This window comes from Nilaparvata lugens, chromosome 1, assembly GCF_014356525.2.
Source record: "Nilaparvata lugens isolate BPH chromosome 1, ASM1435652v1, whole genome shotgun sequence".
Taxonomy (NCBI): domain Eukaryota; kingdom Metazoa; phylum Arthropoda; class Insecta; order Hemiptera; family Delphacidae; genus Nilaparvata; species Nilaparvata lugens.
This window is the reverse complement of record NC_052504.1, coordinates 27,497,631-27,510,130: the sequence shown is the minus strand read 5'-3', so window position 1 is coordinate 27,510,130 and position 12,500 is coordinate 27,497,631. Positions and strand designations below refer to the sequence as shown.

Below are 12,500 nucleotides of genomic sequence, written 5' to 3'. Positions count from 1 at the left end.
CAAGTAATTTATGCAAATCCTCCTGCATCTTGAAAAATAGATTTTCACTGTCTGCACCGCAAAAAGCAGTATCATCCGCAAATGAGACCGGCAATCCATTAAAGTCTCCTGAAAAGAGATAATTTATAAATATGAGGAAAAACACAGGGCCCAAAACTGAACCCTGTGGCACCCCATAATCAACACTCAAAACCTCACTTCTCGTATTTCCAACAGAAACATATTGGTGTCGATTACTCAGATAGGAGACAAACCAACTATGCGCAACACCTCTAATGCCCGCTCTTAACAGCTTATCAAGTAGTAGAGAATGATTTACAGTGTCAAAAGCTTTTTTTATATCAAGAAATAGACCTGATACACAAGAAGGCAATTTGGAATTGAGATTGTTATGTATTGAAGCCAAGAAACTCTCAAGAGCCATTTCAGTGTTGAAACCCTCCCTGAAACCAAACTGACGGCAATAGAAGAAATTGTTCGAATTTAGAAAGTTAAGGAGTCATATTTTAACAATTTTTTCCAAAAGTTTTGAAAACACTGAAACCAGAGATATGGGCCTTATTCCTTTTAACACCTAGTTTTTGATTATCTGGCGGATTATATTTTGTCTGGCGGAAAATAAGAATTCATCACCGAAGTTTAAGTACATTGATAAATGGCTCAATTTGGGAGATCAAAATATAATCGTGGTCAATATGCGAGGGGTAAATGAGTGTGGGGGGGGGTTAAATGTGCTTTACTAGGTTGTGCTAGTTGAAGCCAGGGATGGTGAAACTCTTTTGAATTCATTTCAAAAGTGAATCTTGCCTGGTTCAACACTAATAAGTGATTGTTGAAGGGAGTATAAATCCCTCGATAAACAGGAAAACTATTCCTATTTATAAACTTGAGAGATATATGGTTAAACATAGAGAAACGAAATCTATAATGTTTAGATTTAGTTCATATCTGGTAAAAACAACAGTTCTTGGATTTGAAATAGAAAAAATATATATATCCTCCTGGGTCCTCTGGTATAGTATACTATACTCTACTTCAACGCTGCTAGTGTGAACAATCGTGAACTAAAATCGGTCATTCAGCTCACAGCGACATCTATTATAGAATTTTCTAAGCCAACTAAGAAACTTCAGCCATTAGTACTTCAATTATTAGTTCTTCGCCACCTGTTGACTACACCAAAGCATATCAGAAAAATATGGCCGACTCGACACGCTCAACCTCTGATCAACACGCACTTATTTCAATTGGTAAGTAAATTTGGAGTTTTTTTTCACTAATATGAGTAATGGATATTATTCTAGATGTATCAGGCGATATTACATGCACATTTCTGAGCCAAAATATTTTGAATAACATTTTCTACAGCCAAAATCTCTTTTAGGTATAGTATCCTATACCTTGGGACTAAACCCTGTTTTTCTTGTTAGATGTGTTTATAATTTATTTTGTGAAGAGTCAAGTTCCGACTTTGTTATCAACTTTATTATCCACTCTTTTTTTACACTTTTAAAGTTAAGTTTTTAGAGTAAACTTACAGTTTTATATTCTCCAAGAAAATCAATGATTTCTTTGAAATTTGGAATGTACTTCTATCAAAACTTGGACCCAACCAAAAATTTGAATTTTTCAGATGATTTTTTTCAAAATATGGATACAGCAACAATAAATGTAGCTTTGCAGTGATTTCATGTTGCAGAATTGTACAGAACATAGACTACCTGAATTGTACAGAATGATTTTTTCTTTTACAGATGATGAGCTCCAGATTGAAACAGCTCTATTTGATGGATTAGATGCCTCAGATATCGACCTCAGTGATGGAGATGACGAGGACAATGATCCAAATTATCTGCCTAACCCTGACCCTGGACAACAATTTGACTCTTCAAATGACAGCTCTGATGATGAACAGGTAAAATTATTTCTTATTTTCAAGTAAAGTCAGCTGAGGTTGGAATAGTTTTCAATCAAAATTTTCAAAGAAGTCGTTTTGGTCGATTGTCTGTGTTTTTATTCATCAAATGAATAGGTTTTGCTGTATCGGTGATTAAATTTTGATCAATATTCTTTCAAATAAAAATATTGGTGAAGTTATAAATGTAGACTTGTAGACCTGAACAACAAATTGACTCTTCCATTGACAGCTCTGATAAAGATCAGGTAAAATTATTTCATTCTCAACTAAAATCAGCTGTGGTTGAAATTTTGGGAAAAAATTGATTTGGACAATTAACTGTGTTTTATCTATTCACAACATTGTAATCTTTTGAATAAATGAATTGAAATCTTGTTGAAATTGAAAGGAAATAAACTATTTAAATGGTATTTTCTTTTGTTTTAGGAAGAAGTATCTATCGATGAGACTACTTCTTCACAACCTGAGAGTAGAAACACATGGCGTCGCAGGGGCTTCATTCCTCCAGATCCACCTCTGCTTGATTCAACAACCAGAAATGACACTGAGGGCTGGGATCCTCTTGATTACTTCAGCCAATACGTAGATAATGCTTTGTTTGAACTATAATTGCTGATAAAACAAATCAAACCTCTTTATTTTCAACTAGTAAGTGCCTCTTTACAACTACTAATGAGATAAAGACCTGGTTCGGCATCTCCATGATGATGAGTTGTCTGCAGTATCCCAGTATGTACTGGCAGAAAAGGTGGCAAGTGAAAGTGATAGTTGATGCGATGAATAGGAACAGATTTTTCAAGCTGCGGACCTCCCTGAAAGTAATATTTGATAATGATATTTCAACTGAGATGAAATTGAAAGATAAGCTATAGAAACTTAGGCCTTTCATTGATCTTGTGAGGGAAGGTTGTTTGAATCAGACTCGTTCTCTTCACATTGCAGTAGATGAAATGATAGTACCGTTTGAGGGGCGATGTGGAATCAGGCAGTATGTGAAAGGAAAACTAAATCCAGTAGGCTTGAAAGTTTTCGTACTTGCCAATCCAAATGGAATTGTTTGCGATTTTTTGTTTGACCAGGGGAAGACTACATTTCCTGATGAGTATCAATCATTAGGATTGGGTGAGGCAGCTGTTATGACTCTAGTCAGAACACTGAAGCCTGGTCACTACATTTATCATGACCGATATTTTACCTCGGTAAAACTTGTTGACAATCTGCTATCAAAAGGCATCAAGGCCACAGGGACTGTTGTATCAAACAGGCTTCCAAAAACTGTCAGATTGAAGACAGAAAAGCAGTTACTGGCCGAGGGCAGAGGGTCTATGGATTCACTGGTTAGAGCTGACCACCAAATGTGCATCACAAAATGGATGGACAACAAAAGTTTATTGATGTTGTCCAGTCACTTTGCCTCTGAACCATTGGATACATGTGAGAGATGGTCGAAAAAAGAGAAAAAATTTGTTACTGTTACAAGACCGGCAGTTATTAGGGAGTACAATTCAAACATGGGGGGAATCGATCTTGCAGACAGAATAAATGCTGTCTGTCCAATGAGAGCCCGAACAAAAAATGGACAATTCGGACAATGTTACATTTTACCGATCTTGCTGTCACAAATTCTTGGATCGAATACAGACAAAGTATAATTGATAAAACCGGTTCAAAAAAAGGAATAATGCAGATGAGAGAATTCAAAATGATATTGGGGGAGAAGTTAGCAATGCTAGCAATGTAGGGAATGACAGTGTGAGTGAGTCTGATTCTGAGGAGCTACAGCCACAACCAAAAAAACGTATCACTCCAATTCCTCCTGATTACATGAGAAAGAAAAACGAAGAGCACAAAAATAAAAACAACAGTGTTCAAAAAATGTAGATTGCCAGGATGCAAAAAACTTTGTAGGGCTAGTTGCAAGAAATGTAACGTCTTTCTTTGTCTAAATGCTGACAGTAATTGCTTTGAAGAATTTCATAAATAATTCAACTTGAAACAGGACAAACTGTAGCTTCTATGACTAAATATTTAACATTATCATCAAGTAATAAACTTTTATTATCATAAATGTTGACTATTTACTTATCCTGTACCAAAACTTTACATTACAGAGTAATTGTTGAGATTGCCCTTTAGAAAAAAAGTAAGACAAGCATGGACTTCATAGAGACCCAAGGTATAGTATACTATACCATCTATAATTTGGATATTTTAACATTTTTGTCTTCAAAACTAAAAGGATATGTGATTTGATCCATTGTTATCCTAATTTCACCCAAGAAAATAATTTCTAACTGGAATGACCTTCTCGGGACTCAGGAGGTTTAATTAGGCTAGTCATGGATTATTTTTGTTTGTTGTTGAATACAGTATTATATTTCAATTACAGTGTAAATAGATCAACAATGTGAATACCAGTTTATGGTATCTTCTTCATTTTTACTCATCACATAATCAAACCTGAATCATATTATTTTACACGAATGGTAATAAGACTGATAACTGCCAAATCGCTCAATGGGTTAAATTAAAATCTGATTTAAGATTTTTATTATGAAATTAGCATAAAAATGGAGAAAAAATGGCTCATATTGCCTAGCACCCATATTGCCTAGTACAAGAAGCAGATGAACATCACCTGCATCGTAGCAGGTGAAGACTCAAATGCCTACATTTTTCAACCCTGGGAAAAATTTCAATGGGTAACTTAATATTATAAATGAATGAAATAATGTACTCATTACAAATATTGTTTAATTGGCTAATTCTAGAGCAGTAAACATCACTGTTTGTGTTATACCATAACCAATAGACTATATTAATCAATATAAAATGTATCCTGGATCTAAGAAAAATAAGATCAATTGAGTAGGATGAATTGGAAGTTAGCCTCAATCATATAGGAATTTCATCAAATGAAGGACGTTTGCTAACAATCTGTTTCCGCCCCATTAAACATTGACGCTGGTGCACACTTGAAAAATCAATTATAATAATTTTGTTCCAAAAATACTCAAGGTGGATATCATTTGGCTTCTTGTGCTTCTTGGCTTCTTGCTGCAATTATTATCATGCAAGCCATATGCTGCAACCGAGCATGTTCAATGGGATACTTCATTTCTAGATAGACTAGCATCCTCGACTTTGAGCTTGTCTTATTTCACTTATGGATACCCAATAGCCTGCACTGTTTACAATGTTTTATTTTGGTTTCTCAAATCTGAAACATTTACATAAAGCTATTAAAAGAATGAACTCAGTACTCTTCCAATGAAATATCTATTCCATTACGATTAGCTGAATATTAGCATTACGATTATCTCTTTCTTTATTATGAAGCGTAGCTGAGTTTGGCTAAATTATATCTAGTTTGGCAATGACGGATTTTGCGCAAACAGGTTTCTCAAATAGTATAAATGGTTTGAGAAGTAGATAACAATTAAGAGATAATCAATCGAGGATTCGATTGGATATAACAATATTTTATAGTATGGAAATATTGCTTCCAAGACATACTGCATCAAAAGATGGAATTCGACATAATTCTGTCAAAATCTATTTCAACCTTTCAAATTGTTTAAAGCTCTGTCATTTTTAAACCGAAAAATCAATGAAGTGAAATGCAGAATGTAAATCCTACATGTTGTAGAATTTGCATATGTAAATATTTCCATATTTTTATAAGTAGGCCTAACCGATGGCCAATGAGTAGGAAGAAACACCCAAACAAATTACCCATGTTGAGGATTTAGCTTTGGGCCAATAACCCCCCTTGTAAAAAATACACGTTTTGAAACACCAACAAACAGTCTCGTAGATTGTACAGGGTATACGAATAACAAATAGGATTCGCTCTAAACAGAGTGAATATGAAATTTTAGCAATTTTCAGCAATAGAAATTCCCGGAGCTTGTGACATGTAATTGGCAGAAAAACTGCATGAGAAAAATATGGATGTTTAGCAATACAAGAAATACGATGGCCTCTTGCATGCAGTATTGAGACAGATAAATATAGGATCCAAGTTCCTATTCCACAAAACAAAGCTTGACTATATTAAGCAATATGTCCGGTACTATATTGGTCTGAAACTTGGAGAATAACCAAGACGGAAGAGAAAAAGCTAATGAAAATAAATTCCTACGTAAGATATATAGGCCACATACGAAAAAGGAGAATGGAGGAGGAAACATAACAGAGAAATCAGGGACCGTTTCAATAGCCAAGACACTGCTTGGAGCTACATTAGAAGATGCTCAGGATCGATCCACCTGGAGGCTTTTTGTTGGTGCCATATGACGACTTTTTTAGAGTAAGTAAATTGACAATACTACTCACAATTTAGTCAGACAGTCAGTCTGATTTTCAGTTGATGACAACTGCTTTTTTCTCTGGATAAGTTGAATTTGAAACTTCTGCTAAGAGGTAAGTTGCTTTTTATTAGATCGAAGGAACTTATAGATTCAAAAAAGTTGAATAAAGTATTGTGGGTGTCTTAAGGAAATTATAGATTTAAAACTGAAGACCTATACCTGACCTCTGAGATCCAACTACAGAAGCATTCTTATTAAAATATGTCCTTACCCCTTACAACCAACTTCACATGAACCAAGTTAACAGACTTTTATTTATACTGTATTGAATTATCTACTTTCAAAAATCATCTAGTTCTTTGAGACCTTATAGGTTTATCAATTTATCAAGAATGACTAAGCCATTTTGATTCCTCTAAGGATAAATGTTTAAATTATAGAACTATATAATAAATTATTATCATGTAAATGAATATGATTTTATATTTAATTCTATAAATTTATGTCGAGCAGTTGCATAAAACTATATATTATATTGAACATGCCGATTATGTCTTCCTATGGGATGAAAATGTGAAAATATTCAAAAGAGGAAATGCAGTCAGCCATCATTGCAGTATTGAATATTAAAATAGAGCAACTCATAAATTACTATACTTCAGTTTTACAATTTACTGATCAAAACGTTTGGAACACTGTCCTACTGGATTAAAGTTAGGCGATTTATGGTGAGGAGGGTTGAGATAATGCAAGGGCGAGAGGCTGCTTAAAGTTAAAACAAGCTCGTGATTGCACTTACCATTCAAGTGGCACAGTGGCAAAGTGAGCAAAAAAGAGAAATCATGTCGAAGAGTGAACGAATCATGCCAGAGGGTCACGATTATGAGTATTCCTAGTGAATTTCAATGTACAAAGTGAAACCAGTTCAGGCTGAATTTGGAGAGTACTGAATACTTATGTTTATCAAAAATGATAATTAATGCATGTCGTTAATGATAATTCAAGTTGAATATACAATTATATTGTACTTATTATATAAATGTCTTATTCTAGTAAATAACTAGTAAATTATAAGTGTGTATATAGATGCCACTGACTCTTTCCCAATCAGATATGATTTGGGTGAACAATTCGAGTCAAATGGGCAAAAATGTTGTTGCATTCATTTCTAGAGTTGAATAAAGAGAGCCATCCAAGAATTACAAATTATCTTATCATTTCTACACATTTGGTCACTGGTGAAACACCGATGAATACGTACTGTCAATCACAGTCTTATTTACTAGAATAAAATAAGCACCGACCTTACGCGCACTTTAGACTGCAGTACCACGTTCCAGATTTTGCTTAATTTCAGTTGTGTGCTGTCCATAGAACCGCTCCAGCTTTTCGTTGAATTTCATATTTCGCTCATTGATGTAGTCAATGTCGGCATCGTCGTTATGCATACGGCGTCTGCTGTACTTCTCACGTTTCGAAATCCTGCAAACAATAGCAGATTAGCCGCGTTATGTAGGTCTAAATGCTAGATTCCACGGCCCATGCACTGAAGTGCAGCCTTCAAAATAGTTACATTGAAGACCGGAAAATCCAATACAATACAAATACAACATAATTCAAAATATTCTACTCAATTTAGTTGTGGACAAGACCATCATTATTTAATTTGTAAAGAAGTTGCAAGAGTTACACAATTAGCAATAATTGAACAAAACGTTGGATTATCGATTGAATAGATAGGAGTAAGCATTGAGTTCCATTCAATATGGAGAAAGCTTTCAGATGTAGGCCTATTTGCTTGTAGTGATTCGGCTGAAATATTCTCAAGTACAGAGTGATCCGGAATAACTGGAACTTTTAAAATTGTCATAAAACAAAAGTGAGAAGGGAAAAAAATTATTTATGACAATGAAAACTTGCTATTTAAGGATCATTGATTAAAGTTATTATTTTTTGAAAATTACACCCTCTAAATGGCTTTATCCTACACGAATACATTATTGAAATCTGTGCTGGAGATTCTTTATCGTTACCGTTTGCAGCAATATTTCAACTGGGATATTGTGAATTTCATTCTGAGTCATCTGTATTAATTCAACCACAGTAATTGTGACACGATTGATTTGAGATAGCTCCACAAGAATAAAATCACAGGTGAACAATTCTTGCGATATAATACCTGGCATATAATGGGCAAATAATACCTGGTGATCTGTAGGGCCAAGAAACTCGAGCGAATCCCGAGATTGCACCGTTACCAAAAACAATATTCACTCGCACAGCTGCTATTTACTGCCGTGCAGTTTGGATGTTGCACAGGATCATTTTGAATTAATTAAAAATTAAAACAGAGGATTGGGAATAAAATCCACAATATATTCCAGTTTAGATGTTGCAAGATCAATGGGGAATCTTCAACACAGATTTCAATAATGTATTCGTGCAGGAGAAAGACATCTATAGCAAGTAATTTTCAAAAAATAAATGGCAAGTTTTTTAGTTTTCATTGTTATGAATAAGAAAGATTCTTCCACTCCCCACTTTCGTTTTAAGACGTTTTTAAAAGTTCCCGTTATTTTGGGTCGCACATTATTTCTCATCGAGAATTATCTCATCGAATCAAATGAATCACTATTTTGCAATGCAAAAATAGATAAGTTGATGATTTACATTTATTTATCAACTGAATATGAGTTGATGGTTCATTATAATATAATATATCTATCAGTTTATACATTGATTGAACAATAGAATATGAGTTGAGGGTTCATTAATGATATATCAGTTAGGAGAATAAACCCCCATGAATCACTACCTTTCAATTTATAATGGAGATCAACTATTCGACCAAATATCCAAAAGTAGGTCTCCAGACCCAACAAAATAGAATACAATACATATTTTTCAATAGCTGATACTAATCGGAAAACCACTGATTAATTATTGTCGTGTGTGATCAGGCATCAGGGAAACGATTACAATTGAATCCATAGAAATTTGTAACTTTATCAAAACTAAATGGAAGACTGACGACTTACTGTTTCTCCAAATCTGAGACCATAGCGTCAATGCCTTCCTTTGAATCGTTATGTAGGCCATGGAGTATGGTATTCCTTCCACCATAAAATGCATCGCCCAGTTTTTCCTTTTGTTTCCCATAATTATCCAAATCTGGTTTCATGTTTCTGACCAACCGATTGTACTGCCTTATGGTTGCTTGTTCGTAGTCTGCGAAGCCAGTATCTGGATTTGCCTTTCGTCTCTTCTTTTCCAGACGTTCCGCTTCATCAGCGCCCACATTCAACAGCTTAACTCTATCATAATCTTCTCCCTGAAAAATCATTAAAATATTATTTGAGTACAGTGTAGATCTTTACAGCTTTAACAATTATGTATTTATAGATGACTGAACTACAGAGTGGAAGCAATTCAAATAAATGAAATTTCCTGCAGACCGAACTTTCTTGATAAAATTACGATATCTTGTATAGGAGACTAATATTATTCTTACTATGATACAAAATTTCTAGTACAGTTCTCAAGAACCTAATTATTTTTCATGTGAAAAAGATTTATAAGAGGTTTTACACTCATATTAGTATCAACCAAACTGTAGTACAGACCGTAGACTACCTATACCATAAAGCACGTAGCCTAATGAATAAAAATGTGCCAAATAAAACTATGTGCAAAGTAATCTAACAATCGCACAAGCCAATTTTTAACGATGTGTAAAAAATGTAAATTGAGGAATTAGTATAGATTACTGTAGGGATTAGTATATCAGCTTCAGTCTTGAAACGATTTCATAAACAGAAGCCCAATAAAGACGAGTATTTATCAATGTAACAAAAATCGAATGCAATTATAATTAATGATATCGAAGAAATAAATATTTATTTGGTGAAGAGCAATAAAAAAGCTTTATTGGGAGAAATATTTAAACATATTCGAGTTTTTCAACCAGATTTTTACAAAGCTTAACAGCTTGTCATCCCCACCCTGTAATTTCCCTGTTATTGGTGTGACCAAATCGTCAATTGTTGTCGAATTATAGACCCCGAAAAATGGCCGCCACTCTTAAGTCTCCCGCGTCTCGTTAATTGATAGTTGCGTGACGTAATTCGTTTTTGCAAGCAATAGTTCAGCATGAATCTAACGAAGAATGATTCAAGTTCACGCAGAAAACGTTATGATGGTAATGTGCGTGAATGGTGTCGAAAAATTAAAGACGTCGTCAGTTGAAATGACTTCTGCAATCGTTATGATCCATGACAACTCGGCCTCACAGTGCTGGTGCAACCAAATGGTTTTTACAGCAAATCAAATTGGATAGTTTCGATTACCCACCATACCAGCCTGACTTGGCCATTAGTCGTCACTAAACTTACTTTTTCCCAAACTCAAGACATGACTTAGAGGGCAGAGCTTGCAAACTAACGAGAAGCTTCAAAGCAACGTATTGACCAACTTGTATAGAAATTGAAATTGTCTTTATTCTTCTTCTTAGAAAGTACAAACTATATACAATATACATTTAGAAAACTTGAAAGAAGTTCCTCACACGGGCAAAGCCTATGTACAATTTCAACCAATAATAAGCACTAAACCATGACATATTACAAAAATAAAAGAAACAGAGCAATAATAATTATTAATTACAAGATAATATCTTACTTACAGACGTAAAATAATAATTGTATTAGGATACAACAAGAAATTAAACCTAAAAGAGACATTCCAAACACACTCAAAATCCCTCAACACACCGTAAACATTAAATTTCGTATAAATTCATTTTCACTTTCCTATTTATTTATATTCTATATTAATTTTTAATACTCCATTTCCTCACGAATATCATTTGTTTGAGATGGCTTATTTCATTACTTTCAGGATGATTTTTTATTAACTCTGGTAGCTTAGGGAAAAGCATATTGATTTTATAATACGAGGATGCTGTTGTGAATGTTTTAAGCAGTCTAGGAGTGATGATACCTGTGTTCAGAGCAGTTCTTGTTTGGTAATTGTAGCGGATATTAGTGAATAAACAAAACTTGCGCTTAAAATATACAAAATCATGGTTTTGACATAGAGTTGAGTAATGTTAAGAGCTTGGATTGTTTTCTTTTCTTTCCAAAACTGAAAATTAATAAAAAAAATTGCAATAGACAAGACAAGAGTTCAAACAAATAGGATAATCATAAACATTATCCCCTCCTGGGGAGCACAACACCTGTCGAGGGGCTTGTGTATTCCCGTGACCCGGAGAGCAATACCGGCGGTAGTGAGACTACCAGTAGGTCCACCCAAGCCGGACAGGTCGAAGGGTAGGAGTCAGACGAAGAAGTGCTCCAAAGAAGACGTCGTTGGGCTAATCCCCCACATGTCGGTTTACATCGGATTCAAAGTACTACAACTAGCCTCGGACGGGACAGGAATTTACGGATTAATAAAAGGACAAGCCATTTTATCAGATTCGGGACATGGAACGTGAGAACCCTTACAGGAAAGGAGGTGGAGATGGTGGAAGAAATAAAGAGATATAAGATGAAGGTGTTGAGGATTTGTGAGACAAGAAGAAGGGGAGTGGGAGAGAGTGATTTGGATAATGGTTATGTCATGAGATACTCAGGAATAGCAGAAGGAAGAAGGGCATGTGGTGGAGTGGCGATTGTGGATGATGGAGATACCAACACAAGAGTCAGAAGCTGGGAAGCAACAAGTCCTAGAATAATTGGAGTGGATCTAGACCTGGAAGAAAAAATTAGCATCATTCAAGTTTATGGATTTACTGATGATGCAAGTGTGGCAGATAAAGATGAATTTTGGTTGCAGCTGGAGAGAGAAACATTTGAAGCTGAAGAATCAAGGAAACTCATAGTGATGGGAGATTTCAATGGAAGAATTGGAAAGGATGAACAAGATGGACATGGGAGTATGAGAAAATATGGCTGTGAGACAGTAAAAAATGATAATGGACAGCGTCTGATTGAGTATTCATCACAACATAATCTTCTCATTGGAAATACTTCGTTCATACACAAATAAAAATCATAAAATCACATTTGTAGGAGAAGGTCGAGAAGCAGAAAGTATGATTGATTATATATTGTATCAAGGAGATCTTAGGTGTGCTGTAAGGGATGTCAAGGTGATCAGAGGAGCTGAGCTGGATACTGATCATAGGCTTCTAGTGGCAGACACAGGCTTTGTAGAGAGAAAGGACGGCAGGCAGACGGCATACGTGAGAATCAAGCACGAAGAAT

At 34.9% G+C, this 12,500-nt stretch overlaps 2 protein-coding genes across 7 annotated transcripts in view; one reads left to right on the top strand and one right to left on the bottom strand.

Annotated features, from left to right (window-relative positions):
• LOC111059011 (pre-mRNA-splicing factor syf2) overlaps positions 1 to 12,500 on the bottom strand; it is an 81,631-nt gene that overhangs the window by 60,813 nt on the left and 8,318 nt on the right. For 3 of the 6 annotated variants that reach the window (XM_022346606.2, XM_039424086.1, XM_039424082.1), the window contains exons 3-4: positions 9,270 to 9,562; positions 7,536 to 7,713 (exon numbers count right to left, since the gene is read on the bottom strand). In XM_022346606.2, coding sequence (XP_022202298.1) covers positions 7,548 to 7,713; positions 9,270 to 9,562 — 459 coding nt within the window. In that variant the 3' untranslated portion in view covers positions 7,536 to 7,547. Of the gene's footprint in view, positions 1 to 2,532; positions 2,731 to 4,652; positions 7,714 to 9,269; positions 9,563 to 12,500 lie in introns of those variants that run through there. The other 3 variants (XM_039424074.1, XM_022346605.2, XM_022346604.2) reach the window with 3 other exon arrangements.
• On the top strand, positions 1,516 to 2,561 carry LOC120350513. The gene is made up of 2 exons (XM_039424184.1): positions 1,516 to 1,915; positions 2,345 to 2,561. Exons 1-2 carry the CDS (start codon positions 1,691 to 1,693, stop codon positions 2,525 to 2,527), a joined length of 408 nt encoding a protein of 135 aa, XP_039280118.1. The 5' UTR covers positions 1,516 to 1,690; the 3' UTR covers positions 2,528 to 2,561.